An 18,007-nucleotide genomic window follows, 5' to 3' on the forward strand; every position below is an offset into this window, starting at 1 on the left:
TTAGCATCACACGGCACAGCTTCTGTATCACGTGGTATAAGGCTCCGCCCTTGTCATTTGTTGAGCAGGAAGAGTGAGCGCTTGTTTTCATGCAGAGTACGTCCCGGATCAAAATGTGAAGTTTTACAAATCACCACTTCTTTAGTGAATATCATTTCAGTCTCAGACAATCTCGTTTCTCTTACAGAGGTTGAATGCACCTTCTGCGGATGGCGGTACCACACAGTGTGCGTGGACTTCCCCTGCACAGAAGGCAACTACAAATGCTGTGAATGCTAAATAAACAGAAACAAATGATCCCTGTTGTCTTTGCTTGATGATTGGTTTGAGTCTTGACAATCCACATTGCTGGCGTTGCATCTTTCAATGGCAGCAATGGCAGGTATCAGTGCTCAAACCTTTTGTGTTTGTTTCCAACAAGTTGCCCACCTCGGGAAACAAAAATGTGTTCTTTTACTTGTCAGATGAACATATGAGACACTTTGACTCTTCAGTGCAGTGTGGAGCCTAACAAAGATCTGTTTTGTGTCCCAGCTGATCAGCAGGAGGAGGAGAGTCTGACGGAGCAGCAGAGGAACATTTTCAGCTACTTGGACTCAGCTCAGCCACTACAGAGGAAACAATGAGCTCAACACAGAAGGTGACAGACAGAGCAGGACCATATGACCAAAGATATTTATCACCATATACATTTGAACATTTGCCATAACGATGTAGCTGACGATATAATTGACACCAGACAAAATACTTTACAGCTGCACAACTTTATTAAAAACCCATCAATGTATTTTCACTGAAACAAGCAGCTGTTGTTTATGTGCATTAAAGTTATATAAAAATGTAACAGTGCAAATGCAAATTCCTCGCTGACAGTTTAACCAAAAGGCGTTTCCAGTGGAAACTGGCCGACACATCCTGAGCATAACCATGTATAATATCCACTAAACTTCAGAAGAGGTTATACAGTCGTGGCCAAAAGGTTTGAGAATTGCATAACTATTGGAACCTGGAGAAGTTGCTGCTTAAGTTTTTATAATAGCATTTTGCCTGCACTCCAGAATGTTATGAGGAGTGATCAGATGAACTGCATCGTCCTTCTTTGCCATGAAAACTAACTTAATCCCCAAAAAGCCTTACCACTGCATTTCATTGCTGTCATCAAAGGACCTGCTGAGACCATTTCAGTGATCGTCTTCTTAACTCAGGTGAGAATGTTGGCGAGCACGAGGCTGGAGATCATCATGGCTGTATCCCGATTCAGGTTCTGCAGCTTTAAAGTCCTCAAGGGCCGCGTACTCAAAGACCGCTAAGGCCGAAGTGCGAGGCTCGTAGGCTCGTGAAATGGGACGTCTAGCCTCCGTCGCGCTGCCCAGGTTGCCTAGCAACCATGATACTAACAGCTGGAAACGTTTCATACAGCTTTGTTTGACAGAAATGAAGGAGAACATATTTAGTTCATTTGTTTCTACATGAGCTCTGTGTGATTTGATGAGTATCTGAGGCTGAGACCACAGGACTGTGAAACATGATTGTTGGGCTTCATTTCTGTGCTGCTGGCTCTTCCTCCTCCTCTTCCTCACACACTGCTGAATTTGTTCTGGTGGATCATCAGGGGTGCAAAGCCTCACAGATGATGTGCAGCAGTGGGTCCCTCAGTCTGTCCTCACTCTGGACACTTGCAGTCGTCACACATGGAAATCAAATGTGTGATAAGCTGCAGGATTCAAACACAAGTGTAACTTATAAACACATGTTCATACTTTTATTCCACAATCAGAGAGAAAGAAACAGAGAGAGAGTGCAGGACAGACAGACAGGTGACAGTCTCAGGTGTACACACTGCTACACAACAGCACCAGAGAAGCAGGATTTAGTGTTTGTGTTATTACGAGTGTAAACAAGAAGAGTTCCAGATGGTGCAGTGGACACATGTGTGACTGCTGTGATTAAAGCATCTTTCTTTCAGCTTAACGAGTGAACCGTCAGCTCGTTCAAACACACGTTAAAGTGCGTTTGGCTCGACACCACCGAACAGAGGCAGCAATATAACACAGCTAACATTAACAGTCAAAGTCAACTTTATTTGTCAATTCTACCACATGTACAGGACATACAGAGAATAGAAATTTCGTTACTCTCAAACCCTAGATGAAATAGCAAAAGAACATTTAAATATAAGAGAGTGATTAAGAAATGCAAGTAAAATAATTAAAAAGTAAAAATTTAAATAAATACAATACGATTATACCAAGAAAGCTATACAATATACAATAGTCAAGTAAGGGTAAATGACATTGAGTGTAAACCAGGCAGAGTAGTGCAAATAGGCAAATAGTGCAACTGGAGATTTAGTAATGTACGGTAAGAGATAGTGTAACACAAAGTCTTATGAGGTAATGGCAGTCCACTGCTCCACAAAGTGACTGGTAACTGGTGCAGGCCAGTGAGTGAGTCAGAGAGTGTGTGTGTGTGTGACAGAGTTCAGTGAGACCATGGAGGAGAGAGGGGAGAGGGGGCAGAATCGGGAGGGAGTTAAGCTTCCTGACAGCCTGATGGATGAAGCTGTCCTTCAGTCTGCTGGTCCTGGCCTGGAGACTCCACAGTCTCCTCCCTGACGGCAGCAGCTTGAAGAAGCTTTGCATTGGGTGCGTGGGATCAGCCGCTATGCAAAGGGCTTTTTTAGTGAGACGGGTGCTGTAAATGTCCTGGAGGGAGGGGAGAGAGACACCAATGATCCTCTCTGCAGCTCTCACTATGCGTTGGAGGGTTCTATGACAGGACGCATTGCAGGCTCCAAACCACACAGTGATGCAGCTCGACAGGACGCTCTCGATGGTGCCTCTGTAGAAAGTGTACATGATGGGGGCTGGTGCTCCTGCTCTTCTTAGTTTGCGGAGAAAGAAGAGACGCTGCTGTGATTTCTTGGCCAGTGCTGTGGTGTTGTACGTCCAGGAGAGATCCTCTGTGATGTGCACACCCAAGAACTTGGTGCTGCTCACTCTCTCCACAGACGCTCCGTCAATGGTCAGAGGAGCATGTTGGGTGTGCATTCTCCTGAAGTCCACAACAATCTCCTTCGTCTTCTCCACATTCAGAGAGAGATTGTTGTCAGCACACCACGTGGCCAGGCATCTCACCTCACTTCTGTAGTCGGTCTCATCCCTGTTGCTAATGAGACCCACCACCGTTGTGTCGTCCGCAAACTTGATGAAGAGGTTGGAGCTGTATGATGGAGTGCAGTCATGGGTCAGCAGAGTGAAGAGGAGGGGGCTCAGCACGCATCCCTGCGGGGCCCCCGTGTTTAAAATGATGGTGCTGGATGTATTACTGCCGACCCGTACTGCTTGAGGTCTTCCGGTGAGGAAATCCAACAGCCAGTTGCACAGTGAGGTGTTGAGCCCCAGCTGGACCAGTTTTTGAGTGAGCTGTTGGGGGATTATAGTGTTGAATGCTGAACTGAAATCTATGAACAGCATTCGAGTGGAGTGCAGTGGAGATGGCATCATCGGTTGAGCGGTTGGGCCGATACGCAAACTGGAAGGGATCCAGGGAGGGGGGCAGGACAGTCCTGATGTGTTGCATGACTAGTCGTTCGAAGCACTTCATCAGGATGGGAGTAAGTGCAACAGGACGGTAGTCATTAAAGCAGGAGGGAGATGACTTTTTTGGAACCGGAATGATTGTGGTGGCTTTAAAACATGTGGGGACGACAGCCTGGATGAGTGATATGTTGAAGATGTCTGTGAAGACATCAGTGAGTTCCACTGCACAGTCTCTCAGTACACGACCAGGAATGTTGTCAGGACCCGGAGCTTTACGTGCATTGATCCTGCTGAGGGATCTCCTCACGCTGTCCGGGGACAGAGTCATCACCTGGTCACCAGGAGGGGGTGGGGTCTTCTGTGCAGTGGTGCTGTTTTGGACTTCAAAGCGAGCAAAGAAAGTGTTCAGCTCGTTCAGCAGGGGGATAGTGCTATCACAGGTCTGTGGTGGTGCAGTGAATCCTGCTTGTGCCGTGATGTTCAGGACTGCAAACCGAGCAGCATCACTGACTTTCAGCTTGTTGTGTTTGTGGATATATGACTGACTTTAATTATCCACAAAATCATCACATTCTCTGTCAGATGAAGGTCGACTATTGAACGGCGTATATTTTAAAGGCTTTAAAAGCAAGTTAACGCTGAAAGTACAAACATCACTAATGTCACATAACTCTGCCGACAAGGCATAGCTATGGCTATGAAATGCTCTTTGTGTATCACTTCTTCATTATGAAAGATGTCATTAATGCACTAGTAATGTCTCATCTGGAGTATTGTTCAATCATTTGGTCAGCAGCTAATAAGACAGATCTTAACAGACTTCAGTTAGTCCAGAATAAGGCGTCCAGATGTGTGAAGATGTTCATACTATACTAATATTGATCAAATGCATAATAACCTTTCTTGGCTTCCTGTACAGGCTAAAATATTCTCTGGCTTACTTGTAGTTCTAAAGAAAGCAATTCTGTTAAACACACCACATTTATTCTGCTCATATTACACAGTTTTCAACAAGCTGCAATTTAGTAAATGCTCGAGTTAAAAGTAACGTTTTGTAAAACTGTTACATTTAGAGCAACTTTTAAGTGGAATAAGTTGCCTTAAAAAATTAGAGAATTATTCAAAACTTCAATGAACACTTAAAAGCCGATTTACAGAGCTTTCAGTTGTTGTAAATATTGTAAGACATGATTTGTTTTTGAAATTTGTGTAATGTGCCTCAATGTTATTGATATTATTATTATTATTATTGATTGCTTATATTTGAACAATTGTGAAACCTCACTGTGGATGTAAGAGTGAAATTATGTGGATATCTTGAATCCACTTTATTGTGTAATATTTTATGTGAGTATTTGACGGAAGACGAGCAACATCTGTTGTGGAAGCTAACGGGGTTCCTTTAGAATAAACAAACATAGGATTTATTATCACTGAATAATTCTGTATAAATCTATACAAATTATAGAAATATGTAATAGGAAACAACAAAATGATCTAAATTATAAAATAATGTGTGTGTGTGTGTGTGTGTGTGTGTGTGTGTGTGTGTGTGTACAATCAGGAGGGATGGGCATGATTTTAGTGTTTGAACAGTCATGAATTATCTTTAACAGCAGGTTGGATGTAATGTGTTAGAACTACCAGCAGGTGGGGATAAGAGACCTTTAAGGTGTTTGGTGCCACGCTCCACCTTCAGGTTTAAAACTAGTGTTAATGGAGTTTGAAGGTTGAGTTTGTTCCACGACTGCATTTCACTCACTGCCTCTGTTTGTATCTCTGTCACTGCAGGACCAACATGGAGCCAGAAGTCAGCGCTCTCAGGAGGCCGACAAACCTCACAGAAGAAAGGGAGAGAAAAAACACACCTGTGACGAGTGTGGGAAGGGTTTTACTGTGAGGGCTTCACTAAAACAGCATCAGGTCATCCACACTGGAGAGAGACCGTTCAGCTGTGACTTGTGTGGAAAGTCTTTTTCCTTCAAGCGTTCCCTAAAACAACACCAACTCATCCACAGTGGAGTTAAAGCGTACAGCTGTGATCAGTGTGGCAGAGCTTTTACTCAAAGTAGCCACTTACAGAGGCATCTAGTTACCCACTCTGGAATTAAGGCATACAGCTGTGACGAGTGTGGGAAGGGTTTTACTGTGAGGGCTAAACTAAAACAGCATCAGGTCATCCACACTGGAGAGAGACCGTTCAGCTGTGACTTGTGTGGAAATTCTTTTTCCAGGAAGGGTTCCCTAAAAAAACACCAACTCATCCACAGTGGAGTTAAAGCGTACAGCTGTGATCAGTGTGGCAGAGCTTTTACTCACAGTAGCCACTTACAGAAGCATCTAGTTACCCACTCTGGAATTAAGGCATACAGCTGTGACATCTGTGGAAAAACTTTCAGCCGGAGAGAGAGCCGAAATACACACCTACGCATTCACACCAGACATGATGTGTACTGCTGTGAACAGTGTGGCAAGAGCTTCAGGAATCTCAGTTCATACTCTGAACACAAACGATCCCACGTTACTAATAAACTGTTTCACTGTTACCAATGTGCCCAAACATTCACCTCATTGTCTGCTCTGTGCAAACATCAGCGCGATCACTCAGGGCTGAAATCACTCCCATCACTGGATCACAGTGAATCTGAAGACACAGAAAGATCCTCTGGTTTCTGTGTCAGACTCAAAAAGCTTGAGATCAGGCTCCACAGAGTTCAGATAGAATCATTTAAACTTGTGTTGAACTGAACTGGTTGCTGGGCTGAACTTCTACATAATACAGATCTACATGGGATCTTCTTTTCTGTTGTTTTACTGAGTCAGTTTTGTCCTTTTTTCTCTGTCCTGGTTTTGCTCGTCTGTAAATGATTGAAACTCAGTCAAATAGTTTATTGTTCTCCAGCAAAACGTTTTGGAAACTCATGTTTAACCTTTAAAACTCTGACATGTTTTAGCACACAAGGCTTCATCGGGGAGTTCACTCATGATTGGACCATGAGAACAAAGGTTTTTAGTTCTTTCAAAGAGAGTCTTGGAGATGTTTGATGTTTCTGTTTTTTCTACATAAAGGAATAAACTATTTTTCTTGCTTCATGTAGTGTGGAAGTTTTTAATGTGTCTTCATCTGTTATGTTCTTGAATGTGTTCACGTGAAGATGGTATAAATAAACTCTTGTCAGAGATTTACAGTTATCAAACAGTTAGGTGAATAAACAACACTGAGACACTTGGAGACGGTTAACGTGCTGCACGGGTGAGGGCTCAGAGAGGACTCACACCGAGCTGCAGTAGTCGTTTATTATTTATAGCAGGGTGAAACAAGCATAGCAGTTTCCTCTAATTTTGCATATATGTGTGTGTGTGTGTGTGTGTGTCTAAGTTCATATAAATGTCATAGGGTGAACTTCCTCTTTCTATAAACAGAGCGAGTAGTACATTTTGTTCTTTTCCTATTAAGAGTAAAATATGAACATACTTTAATGCAACATCTTCCTCCTAGCGTTTTTCCCGCTTGGTTGCAGGGTCCGCTTTTCTGCAAAGTCGTCTCCACTTGGGTCGATCAAGGGCGTCGGTCAGATCGACTTCGATCTTCTTCACGTCGTCCTTGATTCGGTCCATCCATCTCCGCTTTGGTCTGCCTCTAGGTCGACGTCCTTGGGGGCTGAGCCGCAGTGCTGTTCTCACCACTGAGTTCTCATCGCTCCGTACCACATGTCCGTACCACCGCAGCCTCGCTTCTTGCATCTTATCTGTGATTGGCGCGACTCCCATCCTCTTTCTAACGTCGGTGTTCATGACGTGGTCCCATCGTGTCAGGCCTAGGCACCATCGCAGCATCCGCATTTCCATCGCGTGGAGGGCTTGTTCGTGCTTTGCGGTGGCTGGCCAGCACTCGGATCCATAGAGGGCGACAGGGCGCACTACACTCTTGTAGATCTTTGACGTGAGGCGATTGGGCATTCTTCGGTCACACAGGACGCCGGTGACTTGGCGCCATTTCATCCACGCTGCGTTGATCCTGGCTCGTACATCTAGTAGGATATCGCCGTCATTGCTGATCATCGATCCGAGGTATTTGAAATGAGGTACTTTCGCCAGATCTTCTCCATCGACGCTGATCGTACCGTCGGTCTGGGGGCCAGCCTCTAAGTATTCGGTCTTGTTGGTGTTAAGCCTCAGGCCGAAGTCAGCTAGGCGAGTCTTCCACTGCTGCGTTTGATATTGCAGTTCTATTCGCGATTCATCAGCCAGGAAGACATCGTCGGCGTAGAGAAGTGTCCAGGGATGGGGTGACTGGAGATCCGCCGTCACAGTGTCCATGCAAAGGATGAAGAGCAGCGGGGAGAGTGCCGAGCCTTGGTGGACGCCCACATTGATGTTAAAGGGCGACGATGTTCCCACTGGGCTTCTGACCACGCTGATGACTTGTCAGTAGAGGAGCTTTGTCCAGTTGACGTAGGCTTCAGGAACTCCATGTGATCGCAGGGAGTGCCAGATAAGGTCGTGTGGGACACGGTCAAACGCCTTTTCCAAGTCGAGGAAGGTCATGTGGATGGTCTTGGACTTCTCTCGGTGCTTCTCCAAAAGCAGGCGGGCAGCATGGATGGCGTCCGTCGTGCCACGCCCCCTGATGAAGCCACATTGGTTGGGCGTTAAGTTGACGATTTCTCGCATCCTGGCGTCGATGATCCGTTCGAAAACCTTCATGGTATGGCTTAGGAGTCGGATCGGGCGGTAGTTGGAGCATTCAGCCACATCGCCTTTCCCTTTCCAGATGGGCACCGTTATGCTGGTTGACCAGGCTGCTGGGACGGTCCCGTCTCTGATGATGCTATTGAACAGGCTGGCGAGGACTAAGGCGCCTTGGCGCCCGAGCAGTTTCCAGACTTCGGCTGGTATATCGTCTGGTCCGGTCGCTTTGCCATTCTTCATATTTTTAACGGCTGTTTCCACTTCCTTGATGGTGATTGGCGGGACAGGTCCTGGGACGGGCGGGGCACTGTGGATTGGCTGGTGAGGGAACTCCACGTTGCAGATATCGGAGAAATACTCGCTCCAGCGATTGAGGATGGCGGGCGGGTCGCGGAGGGTTTGATGGTTAGCATCCTTAATGTGTTTGACCTGGCCAATATCCTGTGTTGCTCGATGGCGGCTACTGGCAAGGCGGTAGATTTTGTTCGCTCCTCCGGGCGTGTCCAACTCTTCATACAGTTGGTCATAGTGCGATGCCTTTGCCGCTGCTACCGCCTTCTTTGCGGCCGATCGTAGGGCCCTGTATTGCTGGTAGTCGCCATCGCTGCGGGATTGAAGCCACACTTTGAGTGCCGACTTCTTTTCCTTGATGGTTTGCTGCACGCTATCATTCCACCACCATACTTGCTTGTCGATGAAGTGCTTCCCTGGTTTCGTCGCCCCAAGGGTGTTGCCTGCTGCGTCACGTATTTGACTGGCGACGTTCTCCCAAGCCTTGTCCACTGGCTCATTGGAGTCCACGTTGAGGTGTTCAAGGGCGTCTATAAGCTGCTGTTTGCACTCAGAGAGGCGCCACCACTTGATCTTCTCCACCGTCATGGTTGGTGTTCTTCGTCGTCGTTGGCCAAGGTTGAGTCGGAGATCCATCACAAGTAGCCGATGTTGAGGGCCAATATGGGTTGATGGTATGACTTTTACGTTCGTGACTAGGCTGAGATGGGGTCTTCGGACTAGCCAGTAGTCGATTTGGGTGTCTCTGCCGCCGCTGGAGTACATGATGAGGTGTGCCGGCTTCTTTTTAAAGAAGGTGTTAGTCACGGCAAGATCGTGGGCCTCTGCGTAGTCCAGTACCCGGCAACCGTCGTCGTTTCTGGTCCCAAATCCTTGGCCGCCATGGAATCGGTGATATCCGTCTCTCCCCTTGCCTACATGTCCATTTAGGTCGCCACCTACCGCCACATGTTCCTCAGGGCTAATCGTTTGCAGGTGGTCGTCGAGGGCGCGCCAGAATTCTGTCTTCTCCTCGTCGGGGCAGTTGGTCTGTGGTGCATAGCAGGAGATAATCCGTAGGACGGTCGGGTCGGCGTCGATCTTCACTGACATGATGCGATCCGATATGCGGGTAACTTCGACCACGTTGTCCCGGAGCTTTTGACTCACCACTATGCCCACTCCATTCTGGGCCCGGTTGCCATTGTAGAAAAGCTTAAAGCCTTCTCCAATGTCCCGTGCCTTCGCTCCCTTCCACTTGGTTTCTTGAATGCACGCGATGTCGATGCGGCGGGTTTTGAGGGCATCAGCCAATTCTCGACTTCTTCCGGTCATTGTTCCGATGTTCAGGGTTCCAAGGCGGATTTGGGCTTGCTTCTTCAGCCCACTCTGTCTATGAGCAGGTACTTTAATGCAACATAAAACTCATAAAAGCGTTTCTTCTTTAACATCCCCTCCTGATGTTAATATTTTTCACTTAATCATACTTTATTATCAGCCAACAATCACTTGCTTATAACATTTTCAATTGTAGCATCATTCAGTATGTGTGTGTGTGTTTCTATACTAAATCGTCACAGGTGTGTTTTTTCTCTCCCTTTCTTCTGTGAGGTTTGTCAGTCCAACATAGGTAATTACTGTGGCCTGTACCATTTTGTCAATCATGGATCTTATGCATGGTAGGATACATGTAGAAAACAAGCACAATAATAGAAGCAGAACTCCTATCACTACGAGTCCTTTTATCACGAGGGTCTTCCAGCTGCCACTCAGCAGCCAGGTCAGCCAGTCCTCATTGTTCGTGACATAGTCTTGTTGCTGCGCATTACTCAGTTGTCGCAACTTGTCTAGGGCGGTGGTCATGGTCAAGGAGTGCACGTTGTCCGGGATATAGGTGCAACAAGTGGTGTTGAATAAGACACAGAGGCCTCCTCTCTCAGCGAGAATCATGTCCAGGGCGACCCTGTGTTGCATGACCACTATTCTGATCGCGTCGATTTCCTCATTCTGAGCCTTATTCATCTTTGTTGAGCTGTTCAGGAAAAGTCCAAATCGGTAGTCAAGAGTCTCAATTCTTAACGTGTTTTTTCCAGTTCCGACCCATGGGAACAGTGAGTGCAGGACCTTCTGTCCGGTGGTCCACAACTTGAACTCCGCTGGTACATCACTGCCCCAGATTGGGTCATGGGGTTGCACGTCATCAGTGTTCCTCTTGCGTCGTGGTTGGTTCTGATGGAATACTCTGAAGGTGTGGTCTGACACTAAAATTGGGGCGCAGAGTCCGGTACAAGAAAAGCTCACAACTAAGACAAAACTGCTCCTGCAAGGAAAGCTCACTGTTATGCATGCAAGGTGATCAGCTCTAGGTGAGAAGACATTTAAATCTCACACTTGTTCTGCTGCATTTTTGAAGCTCAATTCCAGGAACAGATCGCAGGGTTCATTTTTATATACACTGCAACTGCCATGAGGACAGGGCCGTTTTTTTGTTGTTGTTTGTTTTTCCTTTTGCTCTGTGCAGCATTTTGGCAGCATTTTTAAATTTCTCTTTGTATTTTTTCTTTCTTTTACTAGTGAAGAGATGTAGCGTGAACAGTTATACAGTCTAAATATCCCATCTGGGTCGTGTGAAATGGTGTTTTCAGTTTCATTCAGTTGAAGTAAAGAATGTTGAATATTTCTTTTTTTCTTTTTTTTTTCTTTTTTTTTTTTAATAAATAGGACAGGGGGAATGAATGAGAGAAAGAGGGGGAGAGAAAGAAAGAAAACCAAAGGGGAGAAGAGACGGTGAGAAGGGGGGGGAAGAGAGAGAAAAAAAAAAGAACTCCTGGGTCACCTGTATGGAGAAAAAAAAAAAAACAAACAAAAAAAACAAACAGAGGAGACAGCAAACAACAAAGAGCAACATAATAATAGAGAAAACAAAGCACCATCACAATAAACTAGCTAGTCATAGATATCAATATTTACTAAATAATAAACGATATTGTGCAGCACGCAAGAATGTTGAATATTTCTAATTGTTGTTTAACTGAATCTTGATTTTTGATCTTGATTTGTTCTTTCCCAACATTTTTCAAAAGAAACAGTCTAATTTCTTTGCTGTGATTGATTCCAGAGAACACGGAAGAACTGACATTATTTAACTGTTGATTTATGTAGATTCAGTGGAGGAGTAATGTCAGTTTAATTCTTTACCTACTGTCAATGCAGTGAAATTAGACATTTTGTTTTGAAAGGTTACTAGTGGATGCCAGCAACCATCTTGGAAGAGAACAATATAATCTGTTATAAGGCCTCCATTTGAAAATTGTGTATTTGATACTAGAATATAATAGCAAAATGTAATTTGAAGATAACATGTAGTATTTAAGTGACCAAGTACACTGAAAAAACTAATCAGTGGGATAAACATAAAAAAAATTATTGTAATCGGTTGCACGAAATTAAGTTATGTTTGGTTAACCTTAGTTTTTTATGTTATACCTGCACACATTTTTCTGGTAACACGAACATGACTTTTTTATGTTGTTGTTATGTTTTTCCATTCCGGTCAAATATTTATAGAAACCACTTGTTTATCAGACATGAACTTTTTGTGTTAATTGTATTGGACTACTATGTGTTATATTGACAAGATTATTTTATGGTAATCTTATTTTATTTTATAACAAATTTCTAATATATAATATATAATCTAATATATAATTGAGTGTTCAATAAATAAAACTAAATTAAGGCTGATCTTACTGTATGTACTGTACACTTTCTCTTCAATCAAAGAAATAAGCAAAACATTTTTGAACAATGACCTGTATTTTTGAAAATACTACACAGTTGTAACAATGGACTTTCAATTCAGGCTTCCAAAATATACATGAGTCATATTTGTACAATGCATCTCTTGAAAAACATTCCACAACATTCCTCAAAGTTATCTGCTGTAACCTGAATTCAACATTGTGGGGCCTTATGACATCGCGCTTATGTAAAAAATAGTTTTTTAAATGTAAGAGCCATAAGGTAATATGGCAACAGGGGTGTAATTATTAAAATGACACAAAGAAGAGACTTAAAATAACATTATAACCCACAGGCACAAAACCAAGAGACCTAAACTGATTAGTATTGGCTTGCTTCTATCACTAAACATCATAATCAGTAATACTAGACAATGCAATCTGTTTGTAGTGGTGCACCTTGGGAAAAAAATTGCAAACTGGTGAAATTGGTGCAAGGCACCATTTCCATTGAGAAAAATGGACATTCAAAGTTTGAGGGTTTTTTTTTAAAGAGCCGTGGCTTGAAAAGTGAAAACTGCAGTAATAAAGGCCCCAAGTTGAAAAGTGCCAGAAAAATAAGTTTCACTATGTCCTGCAACTTTACCAGTGCTGGCTTAAAAGAAAGGATGGTACATATTCGAAGAGGTAAACATGTTGTTCCCACATCATAACTGGAAAACTGTTCAATCGTACAGTCTGGTCCTGAAAACCTGGGCCGCCTTTGAAAGGCTGTTCCTTTTGAGCTCCATAACCAGTTTCTATAATACCTCGAAGGTATACTTTTCCAGTGGGTAGGTGAGGTTCAAAGTGTACATTAGTCCAAACAGCATTGCAGCTGCTAGGGTACAGTTATCCAAATCGTGCCAGACTCTCTGGCCTTCAAGGACTATCCTGATGTCCTCAAGGCTGCCATTGGCATCTCTTGACTTTATGATGTAAATTCCCATGGTTGTTTCCTTATTAGATCGTTGGATAATGGCTTCATCTGTGGCCTAGAAAATGCAGAATTCCAAAATTTAATTAAACAGAACACTGGTCAAAGAACATTATACCAAATCTTATTTTAATCTGTGTCACTATTCCAAAAAATGTTAACATTAACACATTAGGTGAACAAAAATGGATTCATTACAGCATGTGATTTGAGTCCTCAGAATGCTTAAAAAGGTAATGCATGAAGTGAAATCTCCATGCAAAGAAGCAGAATACTGTCAGAGCACAGAGAGGTGTTCAACTATGAACTCCACACATAGTTCTAATGCAGGTAAAAGAAAAAGAAAAAAAACGCACCCATGGTAAATTGTGAAAATCCCAGGTGATTTTCAACATACTCCTGGCATAGAGTGACAAGCAGCATTTTGTTAAAATTATTATTTTCCCTAAAGTGTATACACAAATTAATTTTTTTCTTACCTGGGCCGTGGGCTCCAGAATGTTCTGAAGTCTTCTTCCTATTTGTCCTCATCGCCTTTTGAAGACCTTTATTAGTTTGTCAGATAGCACATCTATCTGCGAGAGTAATCTGGACTGCAGTGGCATGGTGGTAATGCGCTTAAACTCTGCATTTATCTAAAAAGAGAAGTTGTCACATAAAAATGCTGTCAAAATCTCAAATCTCACAAGGTTACATCCACACAAAGTTGTTATTTTTTGTCATATTACTATTTATTAGCTGTGGGTCCCACACTGAAAAAAGAAAATAGTTGAACCAACTTAATTGAATTATTTCAATTGGTAACACCAAATTTAATTAAGTTCCTTGAAATGAAGTTAATACATTAGATTAACACAACTGATTTAAGTTACATGTACTTAATAAATTAATTGTTGTCAAATAAACATTTTGCATTAATCCAACTTAAAATTAAGACATTTCAACTTAAAGTTTTCAGTTTTTCCAACCCAATAATTTGCATAACCCAAAAGTAAAATATTGCTCTTTGCTAACCTAATAATGTGGTTTAGTGTAAATTACTTTTTGTAGTGACTCTAAAATGAAATTTTAGTTTGTTTAATAAAGCTTAAATCAAAATTTTAAGTTGGCTGAAAATATTTTTCAAAAAATTCAAAATCCAATGTTTTTTTTTTTTTTTTTAAATGCTTTATTGTATAAATGTAATAAAGTATTACCTTTATGGCAACCAACACAGCTTTTGGTCAAACACATTACACATTTGTCCTTTTTAAAACACATATGCACAAAATGCAAGTAACGCTTAGTAGGACCACAAAGTTGTCATCAAAGTGTAAAGTGCAACACAGTATTACACAAATATCAATCTCAACACATATAGTGTCAACTATGAAAAAGTGCCCCAAGAGTATTCAGAAACTGTCAATGAATAAATATCTGAACAGTGTAGCTGACCAATGGGGATGAAAAAATATAAACACTCCTTTAGAGTTTTAGAATGTCACAACAGTTTGTTGTATAACTGAGCACATCAAACCTGAAATGCAACATTTCCCTTGAAACGAAGGCAAATATGTCTGAAAAAAAAATAATAATAAAATAAAAATACCATACAAAGTATGTATAAAAGCACATTAAATTAGGGTTTGAGGTCTCTTGGAGCATAAAAAAGGCCCAACATCCAAAAGAGACTACATATTTTACATGCTATATGTCCAAACACAGTTGTTCCTTCGCATTATGGCACAAGGCCATTTGTTGGTCATTGTTCTGTGCCATTACTGGGAGCTTTGAAGTTTGATATACAGATTTTGGACTTTGGGGGACATCTTGTGCTGATCAAGCTGCATGAAGATTTTTTGGAGCACTTCAAAAGTGAAGCGAAAGGGTTTTGGATAAGCTAGGTTGAGTGCATAGATCAAACCTAGAAGCAGGGCACAAGCTGAGGCAACCGAAGTTAGTTCATGCAACACTTCCACACCCTCAATGACAATGCCAATGTCTTCAGGTGGCTCCTGCAGTCCCTCCCCCTCCTTCCGAATCACATACACTGCCATGGTGACCTCCTCCAGGTCCCTCTGAACATCATCTGCTCCACAGTCCTACAGAGGGGTACAAGACACAAACACAAATCATCATTAGCCTCACTTCTTACTGTGATTAAGTGTTTGGGTGATGTACCAATATGTGTTATGTGCTGGGCTATTTCTTGGCTGGGTGTCATCACACACCAGAAACAGCAGAGAGAGGTGTATCAATCTGACTCTAATCAAATTGTAAGCAAGAAAGATAAGATTTCCCAACATGTCAAACTATTCCTTTGAACTTAAATAATCAAGTAAGCCCGTCTTACTTAAAACAAAGTCAATCCAATATGTAATGTGTTGTTGCTGGGAATTACATAATGTCCAATATGGTCATGATAATAAATACATGTCAGCAATCCAACTATGGTTCACGTGTTATGTTTGTTCTAACAGTTAACTTTTTTTGTGTCCCTTTGACAAGATGTTCTGACAAACTGTTGAAACTTACAAGGTATTCCTTGATCAGGCCATCTGCATCTTCTCCCAGGAAGATGGTGAGGGCTTTCAGCACACATTCCCTCCGATGATTAATGTCCACTGTCTAGAACAACAAATGTTGATTAATTTTAAACTCTAAATTTCATAAGACAGACATCCTTACTCTTATTGCTTAACTTACATGTACTTTATTTAAAAACAGTAATTCACAAGCCCAGAGATTCATTACAAAAAGAAAAGGGGATGAGTTCAGTGGTGTATTTTTTGAGTCGCTAAAAACATTCATGCATATGAAAGCCATGATTAGCATTGGCCTGCCCATATTGTCTTTATGAAGGATTCAGATATATTTTGACAGCCCTCTTAGTTACGAAGTATCTTGTTTGATGGTACAGATTTACCTGGTCCAATGTGTCCATGATGTTCGCAATCTTTTGGCGTGTTGCTCCTCCTTTGGCACGTATGACTTTGATCAGCTGACTTGAGTGCATGTCTAACTGGGCCATGAACTTCCACTCAAGAGGAACAGCCATGAGCCTCTGGAACTCTGTATTTATCTAAAAACAAAACACAAATGACAGTAGATATTGTATTATGGAACAAAATGCTGAAACTGATTGTATGCCAAAATGTCTATATCCCAAAAAGTACAACATATATGGGAATTCAAAATGTAAATTCTTTCATTAAGTTCAGTGTTATAAAATCTCAACCACATCAAGTTATGACCGATTCATGAAAGTTAACTGCAATAAATCCTGAAGCATACAGACTTCGATCACTTCAGTTCCATTCTTACCTCTTTCTGTGTGAAGAGTGCAGGCCATCTGTCCTTCAGTTCCTGAATGCTTGGTTCTTGGTTTACCACCTCATGTCGTCTGTAGGCAAACGTGTTAGCCATTTTGTCTGCGATGACCCTTTCATTGTCCCTTATCCCGATCTCTGTCAGAAGTTCTAGTCTCACTTTTTCCATGCTGTCCAGAGTCTCACCAGTAGGAAAGGATGGATAAAAGTTAGCTTCAGAACGTTTTGGCTTCTTCACTTTTTTAGCAGGGAAAGCATCTGTAGTAGCTTTAGATTTCAGTGAGTTTACACACAGCTCTGGACACCCCTGTAATTTGAGCTGGGTCCTGTAGTTTGCCATTTTGTACTTCAGTCGTTGTTTCCAACCGTAGCAGCCATTGAATGATCCAGGTTCTTTCAAACATGGGTGCTTTTTGATAAGGGCCTCTGCAGCTGCGCAGAAATGTGCATCCTCTGGATAGGCCTTGTAACGGTAAATTTCTTCTGCAACTCTTTTCAGGATATCAGACAGCATTCGGGCGCTTAAAGTCAACATTTTTTGGCTCACACGGTACTCAGTATTCCCCCTCTCTAGCTGTAGCTCTGTGTCATATGAAAATTGGGGAATTGCAAAGTCTTCTGGCCACTGTTGTGTTCGAGATGACATAGATTCAGGGGATGAGAGGATAATTGTGTCATTTGATGCCACCGAAATACCGTCATCAGACTCAAATGAAAGAGACAGAGATGAAGTGGACTGATCGGCACTGATCAAAGGTGGATTTGTTTGCTGGTGGATCACTTTGATTGTCCCCAAATTCCGAAGTTCGGTGGTAGAATTCAGATTGAAGAAGTCGTTGCCAAAGTCTTGGTCCATGTATTGCAGTCTGAAGTTACCTTTTAACCCAAAGGTAGTCTTTATCGTGCTGAGAAGGTCTTCAAGTGACTCTGGGATGCCATTTGGAAGAGTCAGCTTTTCAATGTTGTTCTCTCCTAAAATCACCTTCAGTCTTGCAGGTGTTGAACCAGCCATGGTGGTCTGAGAACAAAGCACAAGCACAGTTAGTGAGGATCAACATGTAAACCACTGACATTTCCAATTAGGAGAATTTAATGTCAAACTAGAGGAAAAGAGAGAAGGCAAAGAGAGGAGGAAAGGGGAGGAGAAAATGAAGAGGAGAGGTGGAGATCAGCTGAGGCAGCGAGGAGAGAAGGCAAACCGAAGAGGAGAGGGGAGGAGAAGAGAGATGGCGAGAATATGGAAGACATTGAAGAGAAGAGAGAAGGAGAGGAGGTGAGGAGAATATAGGAGACAACAAGGAGAGGAAAGAAGAAAAAGAGAAGAGAAGCAGAAGGGGGGAGAGCATAGGATTAGCATTCACTGACTGGAATCCAGCGACCTGCATTAAAAAAAATGACATAACTGATGAATTGCCAATGACATCATCACACCACTTTGGCTTGCAGTATAAAATAAATATGTTCTGAGAACACATTAGT

The 18,007-nt window shown here is 42.6% G+C and overlaps 1 protein-coding gene across 1 annotated transcript; it reads right to left on the reverse strand.

Moving 5' to 3' along the window:
* Nucleotides 1-14,977: 14,977 nt before the first annotated feature.
* LOC146634372 (uncharacterized) lies at nt 14,978-16,943 on the reverse strand. The gene is made up of 4 exons (XM_085349888.1): nt 16,524-16,943; nt 16,126-16,281; nt 15,735-15,827; nt 14,978-15,301 (listed from the first exon to the last, which is right to left on the reverse strand). The coding sequence occupies exons 1-4, from the start codon at nt 16,866-16,868 to the stop codon at nt 14,978-14,980; spliced, it is 918 nt and encodes a 305-aa protein (XP_085206014.1). The 5' UTR covers nt 16,869-16,943.
* Between the last annotated feature and the right edge of the window lie 1,064 nt (nt 16,944-18,007).

This window comes from Diplotaxodon limnothrissa, linkage group LG3 (genome assembly GCF_057381915.1).
Source record: "Diplotaxodon limnothrissa isolate DT_005_m linkage group LG3, D_limnothrissa_male_GT1.1, whole genome shotgun sequence".
Classification (NCBI taxonomy): domain Eukaryota; kingdom Metazoa; phylum Chordata; class Actinopteri; order Cichliformes; family Cichlidae; genus Diplotaxodon; species Diplotaxodon limnothrissa.

Bases quoted from the DNA above. Each gene is read 5' to 3' on its own strand.
- LOC146634372 (XM_085349888.1), bottom strand. From the start codon at position 16,868: ATGGCAAACTACAGGACCCAGCTCAAATTACAGGGGTGTCCAGAGCTG. The intron at 16,282-16,523 runs GTAAGAATGGAA...TTTTGTTTTTAG, and splicing joins CACTCTTCACACAGAAAGAG to ATAAATACAGAGTTCCAGAG. The intron at 15,302-15,734 runs GTAAGTTTCAAC...ACCCCTCTGTAG, and splicing joins GCCTGATCAAGGAATACCTT to GACTGTGGAGCAGATGATGT.